This window comes from Lathyrus oleraceus, chromosome 7 (assembly GCF_024323335.1).
Source record: "Lathyrus oleraceus cultivar Zhongwan6 chromosome 7, CAAS_Psat_ZW6_1.0, whole genome shotgun sequence".
Taxonomy (NCBI): domain Eukaryota; kingdom Viridiplantae; phylum Streptophyta; class Magnoliopsida; order Fabales; family Fabaceae; genus Lathyrus; species Lathyrus oleraceus.
This window is the reverse complement of record NC_066585.1, coordinates 526,693,892-526,713,767: the sequence shown is the minus strand read 5'-3', so window position 1 is coordinate 526,713,767 and position 19,876 is coordinate 526,693,892. Positions and strand designations below refer to the sequence as shown.

The following is a 19,876-nucleotide window of genomic DNA, read 5'->3' as shown; positions in this document are numbered from 1 at the left end:
TACGGACAACGTTTGATCAGCAATAAGGCACTCGACCCTACATCTAGGGACCATAGTGGTTTCAGGTCGAAGGGCGGTATACACCACTATCATCATGAGAATAACTTATGTCACTTTGCATAACATTCTATATAGTATTCTCATAGCGGGTCAATCCAGTATAAATATTACTCTTAATATTCATACATATGTTTAAGACTTGATAACTCCTTATCCATGATCCATGAGATGTGATCATCAGTCTATATACATAATAGTCTTAAGGCTTTAATGTTATCCCACTTTACAACAAAGCTCGACTACAGATACTTTAAGAATAGTTTCCTAATGTTTAATAGGATCTCATGATTAAGTCACACTTGATACATTAAACGGACTAGCTATTCTATGGACTTTATTAAACAAACATAATAAAGAAAAAGCCTTTTATTATTAATAAATAATCTGATACAAGTACCAAAAGTATTGTCTTCTAGGGCTTACACCAACAACTTATTTGAAAATGCAGTTGTAAATGAATATGTTATGATGGATGATTAGGGCATGTGGATATGTAGATGCATTGAGCAATAAGCCAGGCAAAATTGAAAAAAGTAAGGAAATTTTTGGGGTATGACAATATGCATACTAATTTCATTATCAGTAGTGTAAACACCCTTTTGCTTAATTTTCACCTTATCAAAGTCTTCACGATTCCCTATATGATATGAGTCAAATAAAAGATTTTGGTTCCCTTTTCCATGCTTTAACTTTACAAAACCATATAACAAAGCTTGCATACATAGCAACAAAGTCCTTGTTTTAAGGTTATCTGGTTGGTCCCAAAGGTTTGGTTCTATTAAATCTTAATTCACAAGAAATATCCATATCTAAAAATGTCTCATTTCATGAAAACAAACTACCATACCATATTTAAATTTCCCCGACTACACATAATTGGGAATATTTCAGTTACTTGCATAACAAGTCAAATGCAAATATACCCAATTTTCTATTCCTGATTCACCAATTCCTTCCCAAATTAATCCTACATTGGATTGAACTAATTATGTTACTCTTTATGATAAATCTTGCGATTCACCTCATATTCCTTGTGTATCATCAAGAGTAGATCACCAATCTTCATATCTCAAAGAATGTGCATGTGCTTCTGTGAATGATACACCAAATCAATCATATTTAGGTACTCTATATCCCCTTTCAAATTTTATTTCTTATTCTAATTTTTCTCCTTCTCAATGACATTTTAGTCTTTCAATAAGCACTCACATTGAACCTAAATCATATAATGAGGCAAGCAAGTTTAAATGTTGGAATCAAGCTTGACGCTCTTGATAAAACTGGCACTTGGGAACTGGTTGATAATGTTAAACCAATAGGTTGCATATGGATATATAAGATCAAATACAAGTCATATGAAAAATAGAGATATTAAAGGCAGGGTTAGTTGCCAAAGTATATAACCATATGGACTGATTGGACTACTAAGATACTTATACACCAGTTGCCAAACTCGCCACAGTCAGACTTGTTTTAGCTCTAGCATCAAATCATAATTAGAATATAGATCATCTTGATGTAAATAATGCATTCCTACATGGTGAATGACATGAAATGAAGATATATACATGACTATTCCACCCGATGTCCAACCTTCAAAACCAAATCAAGTGTGCAAATTGATTAAATCTCCACATGGTCTTAAATAGGTAAGCATACAATGGTATGAGAAACTAGACTCTCTTATCATTCATCATGGTTACAAACAAGAAACCTAGTATCACTCTTTTTTTGTTAAAGGAAAGGATTCATCATTTAAAGTTTTGCTTATATATGTTAATGATATGATTTTCGCATGCAATTCCTTATCTGAATTATAACATAGGAAAGATGATTTGCATCAGGTATTCAAAATTAAAGATCTTGGCGCTCTAAAATATTTAAGGCTTGGAGGTAGAACACTCTATACAAGGAATATATGTGTCAAAGAAAATAATCCATTGATCTCTTGACTTACTTAAGCCTACTTTGCTCAAAACCTTCCACCACATCATCTAATTGATCAATCAAACTTTGTCATGATGATAGTTTCCATTTTGAAGACATCTCATATTATAGAAGACTCATTGGAAGACTCATACACATTAATAACACTATACTTTATATCACATTCATCACCAAATAATTATGCTAGTTCTTATCATACCTTTCCATTGTGCATGACAATACAATTTGCAGAGTTCTAAGGTACTTAAAGCTTTGTCCTGGTTAGGGATTATTACTTTCAAGGAATTCAATTGTACATTTAAATGGCATTTCAAATATTGATTAGGAAAGGTGTGTTGACACTAAAAGATCTGTGTAGAATCTTGCTTCTTTATTGGTTCTTCTCTAATTGCAGAGAGAATTAAAAAGCAAATCCTTGCGTTTGGGTATTCTTATGAAGTTGAGCATTGACGTATAATAACGGTTGCTAATCGTTGTTAGGTAGGGTGTGATTGTATGTGAGTTATTTACAATCACGGTCTAGTGTCAGTGGTAGAAAACTAGAACGCACGCTACCTATAACCATAGGTTTTTTAAATACCCGTGGTGAAAGGTCTGTCAATATTTTTTTTTTATTTTCGCCACATATTTTGCCTGATTGCATTGATATCTTTTATCACAATATATAATATTAAGTATTTTTAACATAAGAACAACAAGAACAATAAGAACAATAATAAGAACAACAATAACAACAATAACAATAACAACAATAACAACAACAATAACAACAACAAGAACAACAAGAAAAACGACAATAACAAGAACAACAACAACAACAACAACAACAACAAGAAGAACAACACCAACAAGAACAATAACAAGAACAACAAGAATAATACCATCATCAACAACAATAATAACAACAATAAGAACAACAACAAGAACAACAACAACAAGAACAACGACAACAACAACAACAACAACAACAATAAGAAAAATAACAAGAACAACAAGAACAAAATAAATAAATAGAGTCGTTAAACAATAACATTTTACCTCACACAACAACAACAACTAACGTTGCTAAGTTGAATCCATGCTTTTCATGCATGGGTTATTTTGAAGAAGAGATGATGTAGTTCCGAAACTCGTTAATGGAAGAAATGTTTTTTAGTTTCGTTTATGGAAGAATGATGTTTTTAAGTTTGGTTTAGTGGAGGAATAATGTTTCGTAAATGAAAGAAGTTTGAACGTAGAAGATGAAGTCTATCTAAGTACGTCTAGGGTAAAAGTGAATGAACTAAAAATATTATATATCTTAAAAAAAAGGCGTTACTTTTCACTACGGTTAGAATTTCAATTGTGGTGTAAAGTGACTTAAAAATAAGTATAGAATAAAAAATATTGGAGTTGGGATTCGAACTCATTACTAGACGTCACTTTTCACTACGGTTGGAATTTCAACCCCGGTAAAAAGTGACTTAAAAGTAAGTAAAAAACCAACAATATTGGTGTTGGTATTTGAACCCAGGATCTGACGCCACTTTTCACCACGGTTGAAATTCCAACCGTGGTTAAAAGTGATGCCTCATCATAGTTGTTATTAAGAACCATGATGAAAAATATTTTAATAAAATAAATAAAAATTAGACACTAAAATGATATATTACAGTTGACAAAAGGGTCTTAGTAATATAGTGTTACCCAAAAATATTTTTATAATAGTGTATGCAAATTTAATCTCTTCCTTAATATATATATATATAATATATATATATATATATATATATAATATATATATATAATATATATATATTTATCTCCCGTACCTTTTTTATTAATTGAAAATAGAAAATATATAATATATATATATATATATATATATATAGATATATAATATATATATATATATATATATATATATATATATATATATATATATATTATATATATATATATATATATATATATATATATATATATATATATATATATATATATATATATATATATATATATATATATATATATATATATATACTCCCTCCGGTCTCATATGTAAGCAAAAAAAAAAAAGCTCACCCTTTAAGAAAGTGGCTATATATTCATTTAAGTAATGGAAAATATACATTTTTTCCATATTTACCCTTATTTTTTAATTTAGAAATAAATTAATGTTTTTATTATAACCATTTAATGGTTAGTCAATTTTTATTAATACCATTTAATGGTTAGTCATTTAGTGGTTATATATTCCACTTACTCTTACTAAAATTTCCTGTAGAAATTTGTCCCGCCTAAAAACAACACTTCTTAGTCCATTTACTGTATTCTCCACCCGCCTAAATTTCCATGGTCCCGCCCTGTAGAAATTTAACATTTTCATAGTGAGTTCTATAAATACTAAAACTTTTGGTTCTCATTTTCATAGCCAAAATTTTACATTTCCTGTATCATTATCTTTTGGTTCTCATAAAAATGCCTCTTAATATTGATCTAAACACTCCATATATTGATCATGAAATGATGGAATGCAACATAGCACCATCCATTAATCTAAATGATCCTTCTTCAAGTAATTTTAACTTGTCTTTTAAGGACCTACATGGTAGTTCATCAAATGAAGAATACATGGAAGAAGCTAATATGTTCAATTGTGAAAATGATTTTGAACATGGTATTTTTAATATTAATGAGGACATTGATGTTGATGCTTTATATTCAAATGAAGTTCATGTCATGGAAGAAGGTAATATGCTCTAATACTTTTATGTTAGATAATTTTTGAACAACTTAATTAATTTTTTTCACTTTTAATACTGTTTTATAAAATTGCAGAGAGTGAATTTATTCCAAATGAAGAAGATGGAGAGGAGACTGAATTTAATCAATATGAAAGTGATGGAGAAACTGAAAGTATTGCAGCTAGTAAGATTTTTTATCATATCATTATATTTTTGTTTGTTCATATCATTACTGTGTCATCTTTTTTCATATCATATCATTACTTTTTGTTTTCTATTCATTACTACATTGCCATATTTTGTTTATAAATATAAAACATGCATGAGTCATGCATTAGCAACAAACATGAGACATGCATAAATTAATATAAATGGAGTGTCATCATTTGTTTTCTATTCATTACAGAGCCATATTTTGTTTGCCAATAAGAACATGTAGTAACAAACATGAGACAGTAGCAGCGTAGCAGCATATACTTGTTTCTTAATTATTTTCAATTTTTTCATGCAGTGTCCACAATGGTTCAACATGAACCTGAAACTTTTAGGAAAAAAAGATCATTTTAAACAATGATCAACGGAAAATAATTGCTCAATTATTGATAAAGAATAGTTGTGGTGGAAAACTAAAATCCGGAACTGTTATATGGTTGGCATCCAAATACTCGGTATCCATCGATGTTATTTATCGAATTTGGAAGCAAGTATCTCAAACAGGTGATGCGTCTCATAAAAGAACAAAAAATTGTGGTCGGAAAAGAGTTGCGGTAGATATTGAAAAAGTGCGGGATATTTCGTTAGCTAAACGTAGCACTCTTCAGAGCCTCGCATTTGCCTTGGGCATTAGCAAAACAGCATTGTTTAAGTTTGTAAAGGATGGGACTTTGCGTCGGCATTCAAATGCTCTAAAGCCACAAATGAAAGATAGCAATATGAAAGATCGTCTTAGATTTTGCTTGTCCATGCTTGAAGAAACTAGTCTTCCTCATGATCCGGAGTTTAAGTCTATGCATAATATCGTCCACATAGATGAAAAATGGTTCTACATGACCAAAAAATCAGCTAACTACTACCTTCTTGAAAATGAGGATGAGCCATATCGCACATGCAAAAATAAAAATTTTATTGGAAAAGTCATGTTTTTAGTAGCAGTCGCTAGGCCTAGAACAAGACTCATGGAGTTTTGTACAAGATGATACTGCACCATTTATAATAGGATATGACTTTTCAAAAGCCAATGATAACAAATGCAACGTTTCAGAATAAATGCTCTTTTGGAAGTGTAAAAAGTGGAGTTATTATAGGAATAAACATGAATATTGAAAAACTAAATTTGAGGGTAAAATTGGAATGGTATATTTAATTGTAACCATTGTAATTAATTTTTGCTTATATTTGAGACTCCAAATTTTTTTTTTTTTTCTTACATATGAGACCGGAGGGAGTATATATATATATGCTTAATCTCCCGTACCTTTTTTATTAATTGAAAATAGAAAAGAAGCCAGAGAAATTTCTAGAGGAAGTGCATAAGCATTATATAGTTTAAAATTGCAATTCACCCGATCAATTCTAATTTTACTCAATTTTTGTCAAGGGTGTGGTGCGACTTGAATCAATTTTGAAGTAAAATATCATTTGATGTAAAGATAAATTTATTTGTAGTTTAATTTGATTTAGATGATAGATTAAAAAATCTAATCTAATCTGATTTAATTTTATGCAATTGAATTTGGATCGCTTTTTTAATATGCAAAATATAAATATAATTTTTTATTAATATATATATATATATATATATATATATATATATAATTCGATTTAATTTGGATCGATTAAATAATCTAAAATTCAATCTAAATCGTATAGTTTTTATAAAATGATATCTAAACACAACCAATAATTTTTTGTTTTTTAATTAATTTGCAATTGTTATTTGAATTGATTTGGATTTGAATATCCTAATTTATACTATTGTTATTATAATATTGCTGTCTTTTTCTGTGTGTATATTGGATTACTTAGTTGGTTTCTTTTGCTTCTTAAAATTGACTGTTTTTACACAAAGATAATGATCTATTGAAAGAGATCTCATTTCTTCTTAAAGATATTAAATTGGTTATATGCTATCGAATTAGCATTTAATTAAATGGATCGATGAAACATACAGTTTTGATGAAATGCTGTCCGCAACGTATAATGTTAATTAAGTATATCTTAACATTTATGGATTTAATAAAACAACACAGACAAAACTAGATGCAACAAAAGCTTTATAATAACACAAGTTTACATTACGTGCGTCTTTGATAGTGTCGATGTTAGTAAACATTACAAGCAAATAGCATGCTATGCCAAAAAGACCACTAGTATTCGAAGTATATAGAAAATGACTCATTTTCTTGATATAGTTATCAAGTCATAATCATAATTAATAATCATTTTTCAATCCACTTGAGACTACAATTGGAGAATTATAGCATTGAGTTTTATTTTATTTTATGTTTGTTTGAGTTTACATTTATTATTTTTCAAATTGAGTAATGCTTAAACTCTTTGTTTCTCAAAAGAAAGATATATTTATACAGAAAAAGAGAATCTTTATACAAAATGATCATTTAATAAGGCAAGACAAACAAAGATAAGATGAGGCATGTTCTAACCCACAAATAAGACATAAACACTCTATACTAACAATTCCAAAGATCAATAAAACATTCCTATAAAAAGCATAAAAGTCTTTGTTCTACCTTAGATCCCTTTTTAAGACAAAGAAAGAATATTGTGGTATTTTGGATCGAACTCTAGTCTTGATAGAGATAATTTTATATTTTGACAGAGTTGTGCATGTTGTAGTCGAAGTCTGTTCAAGCATAGAGAAGTCAAAAATGTGTGTGTTGTAATCGAAGAATATTCTAGCATGCAATTGTAATCGAAGAATGTTCTAGCATGCAATTGTTCTAGCACCCAATCTTTCTCATAATTTTATTCATTTTTGGTACAACCTTTGTGAGAACAAACTGATGCTATGAGCGTGGACAAGATATCGTCAATAAAATATGAGATTCAAATATTCATTGGTGTGAATGATTTCAGTTGTAAATGGTGTATGGTTGTTATCCACTTGTAATTTGTTAACCCTAATTGAGAAAGTGAATAGAAAAAATTGTTACAACCAATTCTCTCTCTCTCTCTCTCTCTCTCTCTATCTCTCTCTCTCTCTCTCTCTCTCTCTCTCTCTCTCTCTCTCTCTCTCTCTCTCTCTCTCTCTCTCTCTCTCTCTCTCTCTCTCTCTCTCTCTCTCTCTCTCTCTCTCTCTCTCTCTCTCTCTCTTTGTGCATTGAATCATTTTCTTGATTGTTCAAGAAATTCTCTCTTTCTCATATATTTACATCGTTAATTGGTATCATTTGCTATAACAAACTTGTGTGGTAAGTGAGGATTCAAGATGCTGTTAAAAAAGTATGAGATTGAGAAATTCATCGAAGTGAATGATTTCAGTTTATGGTGCTTGAACATGCAAGCTCTTCTGGTTCAGCATGGTTTGTTAGAAGCATTAAAAGGAATATAGATGATGATTTTACGCTATCAGAGAAGGAGAAGACAACGATGATCGAGAAAGCCCGCAATGCCATCATATTGAGCCTTGGTGATAAGGTTCTCTGATAGGTCTCAAAGGAGAAGGCGACAACGGGTGTGTGGAGCAAACTCGAAGGGTTATACATGAATAAATCCCTGATAAATCATTTGTACCTGAAACAGACTCTATATTCATTTAAGATGATTGAAGATAGAGTCTTGACGGAGCAATTGGATACACTCAACAAGATGATTCATGATCTGTAAAATATCGAGGTTAGTATCGATGATGAAGATCAAGTGTTATTATTATTGTGTTCTTTACCTAAGTCACATGCTCATTTCAAAGAAACTCTCTTGTATGGAAGAGATTCCAACCTTTTAAGAAGTTCAATCAGCCTTGTCCTCTAAGGATTTGAACGAATGAAATGAGCACAAGTCATCGTCTATTGGTGGAGGTTTTCCCGTTAAAGGGAAATTATTGAAGAAAGATGGAAGGTTTAAGAAGAAGAATGGTAAAGGTCAAAAGAAGTCTTATGGTGGTGATGCTCATGGAATTAGGTGTTGCCACTGTAAGAATGAGGGTCATACAAGAAAGGTGTGCCCTGCATTCCTGAAAGATCATGGTGGTAAGGATAATGGAAATGCAGCCATTATTCAAGATAATTTTGAATTGACTTATGTCCTGGTAGTTTCGAGCAATAATTATTGCAAGGAATAGATCATGGATGCAAGTTTCACTTGACCCGTGACTCCAAACAAATATATGTTTGAGGAATTATGTTATCAAGATGGTGGATTAGTGTTGTTGAGAAACAGCAAAGCCTGAAAATTACAAGAATTGATCTATGAGATTCAAGCTCCATGATGAGTCAATAAATTTGTTGACTAGTTTTAGGTATGTACCTGATCTGAAGAGAAATTTGATCTTGGTGAATTTGACAAGAAAGGATATGTTTTCAAAGGAGAACAAAGTATCCTAAGATTCATAAAGGGGTCGAAGAAAGTCTTGATAGGCATGAAGAAACAAGGCTTGTATATCCTTGAGGTTGAGGGGAAAAATGAAGTTTGTAATTTAAGGTATCCTAAGAGTCATAAAGGGGACCGACAGATCGACCGGACTCTCGTCCGTATCGAAGCTCGCTTTGAGGAGTTGAAGGGCAAAATAAATTCTATAATTGAAATTCTAAGTTGAACTTTGTATGAATAATAACCCTTTCTTTTTGTTCTGTATTGGCATTCCCAAGCTTTTGGCCTACTTTTTTCGGCAGTTTGTAATTTCACTAATTTGTAACATCGTCGTCTCATCCACATTAATGACATTACAAGTGCTACTTTTTTGTGATATTGACTTCTTGAAGCATATGCCTATAGTGCTTTAGATATTTTCCATTTATTCGTAGCATTCGATTGTCAGAATTTAACTCTTTTATTTCGTACGCATTGTTGGAAAACACTTGATTGACTCTGAAGGGTCCTTTCCAATTGGGAGACCATTTTCCCAAAGTTTTATCCTTCTTATCGAGAGGATGATAAACTTCCAAACATACTCTCCAATAGATAAAACTTTGGACCTAACCTTTTTATTATAAGTCTCAACTATTCTCTTATTTTTCCTCATCAAGGCATCTGAAACAGATAATCTTTCTTCATCAAGGTCGACCAACTCATCTATCATCATGCTCAAAAAATGGTCATATGGGATTATTTTTGCCTTTGGACTCTTACCGACTAAAAGCATATCTCTGTAGGTAGAACTGCATCTTGGCTAAACGTGATTCAAAAGCGTGGAGCATTGGTGGCCTCTTTAGGCGAAGTTCTGCAAGCCCAAAGTTCTTGATTCAGAGTTGTCTTCCAACTCCTTGGCTTTCTGCCTATGTTCTTTTTTATTAAGTTCATAATGACTTTTTTCGCATCCTCCACTTGGGAATTAGCTTGAGCATAGTAGGGAGTCGATGTCATGAATTTAATCCATGTCTCTTTAGCAAATTCCATCACCTTTTTGCCGACAAAGACTGAACCTTGGCCATTTGTCATGGTTTCAGGAGTCCCATATCTACACATGATGTGACTTTGTATGAAGTCGATCACCGTGTCTTGGTCGATATTGGTCAAAGGTACCGCATCGACCCATTTTATAAAGTAATCAAGGCCCACGAGGACATATCTATGGCTTTTAGATGACGTCGACTTGATCTCTCCTATTATGCCTAACGCCCATCCTTGAAATGGATATGGCTTAATAGTCTAATGTAATTCGCTGGCAAGCACATGTTATATCCCTCCATGCTTTTGGAATTCTTGACATCCTCGAGAAAACTCAATGCAATCTTTCAACATAGTGAGCCAGTATACCCCTTGTCGACATGACAACCACTTCATTTTGTGGCCTGCTTGGTGAGCGCCATAAGATCCGCTGTGAGTGTCGGAAATTTCCAAATAGGCTTAGCTTTGGCTAATTCATTTGAGAAACACCTCTTGTGGATTATTTTTGAACAACTCGTTTCCAATGATGACATACCTTAACGCCATGTATTTTGTTTTTCAATCTATCGTTCCTGTCGGATTTCTAAGGAACTCGACAATATCTCTTCGCCAATCGCCACCTGTTATGTTGTCGATGGCAAACGTTTCAAAAATTTCACAAAATTCGGTAACTCTTCTGCCCCCGCCAATTTTGGCGTTGACAACTCTAGTAGGATGACGCTAATTTGCCTTTTACTTCAATCAAGCTTTTTATTTTTTCTTAGCCACCTTGTAACCTGAACCTACTTGGTCCAAATCATTGGCCTCTTGGTTGCATATTCGTGGCACGTGTTCAAAATCCACTATTTCGAATCGTTTAAGCATTGAATTTTCCTTGTCGAAGTACATTGCCAAGTTGTCTTTAATACATTTGTATTCCTTTGTTAATTACTTGATTACCAATTCAGAGTCACTTTGATCTTGACTTTGGTTGCTCCCAAGTCCAATAGTATAGAAAGACTTGTAATCAAGGTTTCTTATTCAGCCTCATTATTGGAACAATAACCATTGATTTTGAACTTATATTTAGTAGGGATTCCTTCTAGGGACATAATGAAAATCCCTACGCAAGTTCCTTTAGAATGGGTGGAACCATCAAAATATAGTTTCCATGTCGGGAACTCAACATAGTTTTTTGCTATTTCCATTATTGTGTGATCTACTACGAAATCAACAATAATTTGGCCTTTAAAGACACATAAGTTAAAGAATATTTGGTTAGGGCAAGTGCCTATTTTCCAACTCTACTATGTAAAATTGATTTCGAAAACATGTGCTTAATCATGTCGAAGTGTGAATAAACAAACATATCTGAAGATTTTATGTAATGTTTTAGTTTGGTGCAAGAAAAGTATACAGATAAACACAATTTTTATACCATAGTATATCTAGTCTCAACATCGTTCATGATTCTACTGAAATAATAAATGGCTCTTTCGATGCCATCCCCGTCTTCTTGGGTTAACATACTCCCAATTGTCGAGTCAGATGCAGAAACATACAACTTCATGGATTTGTTCCTTATGGGAGGTAACAACATTGAAGGTTTCGACATATACCTCTTAATCTCATCGAAGACTTGTTGTTGTTCCGGTCCCCATCTAAAATCTTCTCCTTTCTTTAATCGTAATAGCGGTGATAATACTTTTGTCTTGCCACTTAGATTTGAAATAAATATCCTCAGAAAGTTCATTTTTCCTAACAAGGACTACAATTGTTTCTTGTTAGTCAGAGACTCAGTATTTTGTGTGGCTTTTGTATTGTTTGATTTTATCTTTATGCCATTATTATGGACTACAAAGCCAAGAAAATATCATGCATGAACATAAAAAGAACACTTTAATGGGTTCATTTTAATCCCATATTTCCTCATCCTTCCGAACGATCGTCGAAGATGGTCTAGATGACCATCCTTGGATGAAGATTTGATAATGATATCATAGATGTACACTTGCATGAATGTTTTGATGAAATCATGAAACGTTAAGTTCATTACTCTATGGTAAGTAACACCAGCATTCTTTAGACCAAAAAGCATCACTACCCATTCTTATGTGCCTAAGGCCCCTTGGCATCGAAACATTCTTTTCACTATGTCTTCCACTGCAATGAAAATCTGGTTGTAAATAGAGTATCCATCAAGGAGACATAGGTATTCGAATTCAACTGCAGAATCAACCAACATCAGCCACTGACATTTGATATTCGTCTTTAGGTGTAGTGGGATTAAATTCTCTAAAGTACATACAAACTCCAAGGGTACCGCTTTTCTTAATAACTGGAACAATATTAGAAAGCCATTTGACATACCTGGAAGGTCTGATAAACTTGTTCCGGAACAAACTTTTAATCTCAGCTTTGATCTTCGACATGATTTTAGACGGGAACCTCCAAGGGGTCATGTTCACTAGCTTCTTATCAGATCTGATCGATAGCTTTAGTTTGACTAGTTCATGGCTGAGCCAGGTCATTTCATCATAGTCCCAAGCAAAACAATCTCTGAATTCTCTCAATACTTTGATTACTTCTGCTTTCAGGTGTGGGTCAACTTTTTCACTAATGTATGTCGGCCTCTTTGTCGTCCCATCTCCCAAGTCTACCTCTTCCAAAGGATCATGCGTCTGCATTTTCCTGGTCGAGGTTATTGGGTCCTTCTCAAACCCCAAAGGCTCATCATCATAAATGCAATCTAAACTCTAGCTTTTTGAAGTTGTTGTTTGGCCGGAAAAGTCATATTTATGTGCCCAAGAATTCGAAAGCCTAAAGGTTTTGAAAACCATTAATTGTTGAGATTCGGCCTCTGAGGCCGCCAATATTCTATTTTCTGCCACATAGACCGAAATCCGAGTTAACACATCTGACACAATCATGATAACCATCGGTTGTACCCTCTGGCAGTTTTTTACTCCCAGGTAAACCCGTATTGAGGGTGTAGGTTCACCGTGTAGCTCACTTCACCCCCTTAAAAATTATACCCGCCTCCAACAGGCCTACATGGCTGAATGTTAGCCAATTTTCGGTCAAAGTTGAGTTTGTCTATGTGATTGACATCTACTCTGAATAAACTCTTATCCTTCTTGATGGTTTCGACAACCCCATCAGGCTTCTAGACAGTGATCCTCGTATGTATCGATGAGGGTACACACCCTACTCCATGCAACTATTCTCTTCCTAATAGCATATTGTAGTTCGCTTTAGTCTACACTACCACAAATAGTGTTGGTCTTGTGGTGGTTCCCACAATTACGCCGACTTAGATTACCCATATGGGTTTGCTGGTCTTGCCCTCGTAGTCAGACAGTATCATGTTGTTACAGGCCAAACCATGGCAGATTTGCCTATTTTTCCCAAGAGGGATTGAGGCATAACATTAACACATGCCCCATAGTTGATCAACACCTTGTTGATCCCCACGCCATTTACCATAGACCTTATGTAGAAATGCTTCAGAAGTTGTTGCATGGCCATGTCTGTCCTTTCAAAAATGACACAGTCTTCATTCACTAAAGAATCATTCATCACGTAATAGCATAGAGGTTTGTGGGTGGAAAGTTCTTCATCGAGACATTCCTCCTCAATTACTTCTGTGATTGTGTCATACTCCAACGGCAACACAAATATCATATGAAAAATTATGTCTAACTCTGGTTCATACCCTGAATCAAAGTTATCTATCTCCATCTCATCGTCTTCGACTACCTTATCTGCTGATTTCTCCTCTTTTATGGGTACAGAGGGGGAAGCAACCTCTTCATATTATGTCTAACACCCCTACTGTCATGAATTTTGAACAACTTTTGCAACTTGCACTGAAGAAAAAGAACTAAGTCTCCTATGAGAATAACTCTTGATTCTGTGGAGGATTAAACCAAACTTCCTTGAAAGGTCGTTGAATCTGGTTGAGTCTTATGCATGTATGCTCTGGTGGGATGATCGGATAATGATGTATATTCATTGAGAAAAACCTTCTAAAGAAATTCCACTGGGGAAGACTATTGTCGAGGTTCCCCGTGGAAGATTCAAAAGAAACTCACTAAGTAATCTACTGTCGAGACTCGCTAGGAGATACATATTATCGAGGTTTACATGGGAAATACCTATTGTTGAGGTCTATTAGGAAATTTATTGTCGAGATTTACCAAGGAATCTACTACCGAGATTCTATTGGGGAAATATACCTTCTTCCGAGGTTTGCTGGGAAATCTACTACCAAGATTTACCAGGGAATCTGCTGTCAAGATTCTCTTTGAAAGAAATACCTTCTGACGAGGTTTGATTGGGAAATCTACTACCAATATTAACCACAAAATCTACTGCCGAGATTCACTTTGAAAAGCATAAAGTAGCTGACTGTAGTGATAAGGATTGTCTTCGTAAGCAGATGAAACATGGTTTATAATATGCTTTATGATTGATTATGTTTTGTTCTATACATTTTGTTTTATGCATGAAATGTTACGGTTACTCAGTGTAGTGTTCCATACTTGTGGGTATAGTTACACATGCAATGATGCATGACATGTCACGATTGATCAACACATGTATGCGTCCCAATAAGATTTGGTCTTTGAGAGATACCAAGCAAGGTTGGAGTTTTATTTTTCATGTTCGCTTAACAAGGCTCCATGTTATGGGAATATGCCAGATGAATGTGATGCATGGCATGGTGCTAGAGCAAAGCGACATGATTAATGCATGGGGATGATTTATGAAGATAATTGAGGTTTCCAACAATCCTATATGGTGGGTTGGAAGGAAACATTCCTTTGCAGCAAGGTTTCTTTGTCGAGGTAAAATGTCATTTGATGAAAGGTGATTCCATCATGATTTCTCAACACTCGTTTCAAACTCAAAAATTGTTGTTGCATTGTAGGATTCTTGCTTTAGCAAGTTGAAATTATGGAAGGACTTGCCTTTTCGCCCCAGTCTGTTGGGTCTTTGAAGAGATTCACCCTAATACGAGCTTATAAGTAGCTTTACATGACCTAATCTTGAGGTGGCTTGCCTCAGTGTTTGAACTTTTGAAGTGGTGTGCCCCGAATTAACCATATATTGGAATGGTTTGCTATGATTTAATGACATTTGGAGAGTGGGCTTCACTGTGATCTTTATGGTAGCTCGCCTTAGTCTAGGTCTTAAAGTGATTTGCTCTAGATTTACTGAATCTTGAAACAACTTCCCCATGCTGATTGATTTTTTTGAAGGGATTTGCCCCTGATCACAGTGTCTTTTGAATGCGTGTCCCTGGTTAATAGGTTCCTTAGATGGTTTGCCCTAGCTTGGGTTCTCTACGAATAATTGAATTCCTCACTGATTGTTCATTGTTGGAACTTCCTTGATGCTAAGCTTTGAATTGCAAATACAATTGTTTATTCAAAAATGGTAATTTTAATGCAATGTTTATGCAAGTTTTGAAATCAACGTCAATATTAAAATGATGTGATGTATAATGAATGGGTCATTAGTTTATTCAAAGTGTGAAAGATGATGCGGGAACTTGATATCAACACAAATCATTAACAAATATCTAGGAGTCAAGTTAACGCAACCTTGTTACGTATGCTTTCAAAAGAAACCTTACTTCAATTATGTCTTTTGCATCTTGTAATGTGTCGTAGTTCACAGTTTTTTTAAACAAAAGGATATAAGGCTCAAAATTTAACTTTAACCAACCCCATTCTCTTTGATGAAATCCAGTCCTAGGTTTAGTTAATTCAACCCACACATTCAAGCTCCAAAAAAGATTTTGAAGGTAAAAATGTTATGGTGCGGGAACCAATGATGTTTTTTCTTGAGGTGACAATCACCTACTTTTTTTTGTAGTCATACAATTTTGTTCTTGTTCTTTCTTTTGTTTAAGGATTTTTGGTGATCCTTCATCTCGATTTTCTTCTTATCCCTAATTTTTTCCTGGACTGTTTCTTTTGAGTTATTAGTCTAATGGGATGCCTTAATTTTTTCCTATGTCATCTTTTAGATTTTCGACTTAGCAGGCTTTCTTTTTATTTTTTCTTATTCTTTTTTTTTATTTCTGAGAACAACTTGTACGACATTTGTTCACTTGATTTTTATTGAAATGGGTTGTGACTGCCATGTTTTGATGGTTCAAGAGAAACAACCATTGTGAGCTTTTGAATTTTCACTATCTCTTCGACATTGTGTGGTGCATGCAAAGAGAGGATGCGGTTGAACCTCATATGGGATGCTTTCTCTTGGAATTTGAATGCATAGACAAATTAACCAAACAACTACCACGCCTCTAGTTCAGATTAATGGTTTTTTCGTTCAGAAAGAAATATCAATTTCTAGGCTCAAACGGGTTGATTAGGGATTATCTTCCTTATATTTTTGGTGTTTATGAAGTGAAAAAATGTCTTACATCATCAGCAAAGTTTAATTCGAAAGTATACTTGTCAGCAATTTTGGGTATTTTATTTTCATCATTCTCCCTGTAATCTTTGCTAAAACAACAGTTTAATAAAGAAAATTAATGAGAGAAATATTTTTTGTTTTGTTTTTGATATAAATGAAAAATGAATGAATACGACATGATTGATTCAGAAAATGCATGATCACTTCATTAATATTTCCATTAAAAGAAAATGACACTGCTTAAAAGAAAATAAATGTTCGACATGCAACGGAAATCACAAATGAAATGCTAAAATAGTCAAATGATTTCCAGCATTGAAGACGATCCTTTTTGCTTGACTTATCTAGGAAGTACCTCCTGGATTCTTCGCGCTCATAAGGGTAATGGACCATTTGTAACACCCCAATAAAAAATAAGATAATTATTTGATTTAAATTAATATTATATTTATTAATTTAGTTAAATAATTGGAATTATTGGATTATTATTATTATTATTTTGGAATAATAATTATTTGAAAATATATAAGTGTGAAGTAAGGAAAAAGAATCCCATTTGGTAAAAAGAGTTTTACGTGAAACAGAGAAGCGGCTGAAAAGTGGAAAGTGGAGAAAGGGCAAAGAGGAAGAGCAAGGGCAAAGGTTGGAGAAGAGAAAAGCTTGGAGCTTAGAGATTGCCGGATTAACTCAGGTAAGGGGGGTTTATCGTCGTTTAATGGGTATTATGGGTTAGCATGTAATGGGTAGTGATAAGCCGTTGAATTGACCCTAATTGGGATTACGAATGCTGGAAAAATTATGTTGGATAAACTGTGTTTAGGCTGTAATTGAATCTGTGTTTGGGTTAGTTGTGAATTTCCGAACGTATAGCTTTTTACGGAATTGGAATCGGAGGTCCGGAAGTCCTCCAACGGCGGAAAATGCGGAGAATTCTGCATTCTGCCTTGTGTTAGCGCAGGAACAGCTTCTGTCTTGCGTTAACCGGTTAACCCAGGGTGTTAACCGGTTAACACTGTTCTGTATTTTGAACAATTGCTGTTTTGTCTGCGTTAACCGGTTAATCCAGGGTGTTAACCGGTTAACACTGTTGTGAATGCTGAGATATGGCTGTTTGTGCTGCGTTAACCGGTTAACCCAGGGCGTTAACCGGTTAACACTGTTAAGTTTTGGGCAGGAAGCGTGTTTGTGCTGCGTTAACCGGTTAACCCAGGGCGTTAACCGGTTAACACTGTTGCAGAGTGGAAAAATTGTTAATTAAAATGTTGTGTGCCTAATTGATGGTTGCCTATATCGGTGTGTGATATAGTAGGGATTATTTCCCGCTGTTTTGAGTAGTATAGGTATTAGTAGAGTGTGCTAATACTGTGTTTAATTATTTGACATGATATGATGTGTTGATACATGTGTTGATAATGTATGATGGTATGCATAATGTTGTGAATGAGTATGTTATGCATGTGTTGTGAATGGATTGTTTTATGGCTTAGAGAGTGAGCATCGGTCCATTGTGGATTATTGTTGTGATGTTGCATTGCTAGGTGATTAGCGTGCATAATGTGGCCTTTATGGTGGTAGCTAATTCCCATGGTGAGGAATTAGTGATGTTAGTCATTTGGACTGTTTTTGATGTTGCATGCTAGGTGAATTAGCGTGCATAGCATGGCCCTTGGGGTGGTAGCTAATTCCCATGGTGAGGAATTAGTGATGTGAGTCACTAGGTCTCAAATGAGTGGGACTAGTGAGCTTGGTAGTCGTACCTAGATTTGGTCGGTGAAGTTGAACTATATGTTCACGAATAGTCGGTACCGCATGCATGGAGTCTCATTGCATAATATATGTGTAGTGTATAATATGAATGGATGTATTCCAATGTTATACGTGTGTTGTGTTGGCATTGAGCATGAGTATGAATTGTGTTGATATTGAGTATGATATTTGAGCTGATGTGCCGTTACTGAATGTGTGATACGATTAGGGTGATTAACGTGTTAAATTACTTAACATGACATTATATTCTATAATGCTTATTATATCGATTGAGGAACTCACCCTTACAACTATTTTTCAGGTAGCGAGCAGTGATTGAGTAGAAGCTAATGCTTGGAGTCTAGTGTAGTCTCCTTAGTGGGTCATGCTCTGATAGATGTAACATCGGGAGGGAACATTTTAATTGTGTTGTTGATGTTTGTTGAACCAGTTTACATGTAGTATGTTACATGTTTTGAATGATCGATTTGATCTCTATCCGCTGCGTATTGTGCAATACTTTATGTTTTGAGTTAAATAATGAGCATGACTAAATAGTATGACGAATGGTGCGAAATAAATGTGTGACACCCTTAATTGCATGATTACTCTGATTTATATGTTGTTATTTTAATTAAATATTTGGGGTATTTTAGAAGGGTGTTACATCGTTCACCATATTGGGGCCATTGAAAGTCAACTTCCCTTTGTCGATCATATCTTGTACCTCTTTTTCGAAGACTTTGCACTCTTCGATTGAGTACCCCACTACTCCATCATGAAATTCACGTTAGACATCTGAGTTGTACCAAGGAGGAAATGGAAACTTTGTGGGTTTAGTTTCTCTAGGAGTTATCAACGAGCTTTGGACCAACTGATACCACAATTGATTGTATGTCATTGGAATTGGGTTAATCTGGCGAGTCTCTATTTCTTGCCGATTTGGAGGTCTGCGTTGATTCCAACGCTGACGTTGATTGTATAGATTTTGATCATGCTGATTTTGATGTCGAAATTCATGCAGAACTTGAGTTTGATGATTCAGTGGACCTTGCCACGATTGTTGATACTATGGACCGGGAGGTAGTGGTTGCTGGCATTGAATAACTGTTGCATATAGATGTTGATAATAAAGCACCTGAGATGGAGCTTATGGAGCTTGGTGAGTTTCCCATATTACATTAACTTCATCCTCCTCTTACTTTTAGGCATCGCTAAGCGATTCACTCTCACTAGTTTGGATACTTGAGACGCCTTGGATTCTTCCGCTTTTAAGGCCACTCTCGATGCATTCCACAATTGTCACCAGGTCAGAGAAGGCTGACGATGCACTGCTTATCATACTTTCGAAGTATGGGCTTTGCCAATGTACTAATAAACATATCAGTTAGCTCCATATCCAGCATTGGTGATTGAACCCG

At 34.3% G+C, this 19,876-nt stretch overlaps 1 protein-coding gene across 1 annotated transcript; it reads left to right on the top strand.

Moving 5' to 3' along the window:
* Positions 1-4,431: 4,431 nt before the first annotated feature.
* On the top strand, positions 4,432-5,929 carry LOC127104774 (uncharacterized). Its single transcript, XM_051041930.1, has 4 exons — positions 4,432-4,738; positions 4,828-4,917; positions 5,245-5,255; positions 5,342-5,929. Exons 1-4 carry the CDS (start codon positions 4,468-4,470, stop codon positions 5,927-5,929), a joined length of 960 nt encoding a protein of 319 aa, XP_050897887.1. The 5' UTR covers positions 4,432-4,467.
* Positions 5,930-19,876: the final 13,947 nt, after the last annotated feature.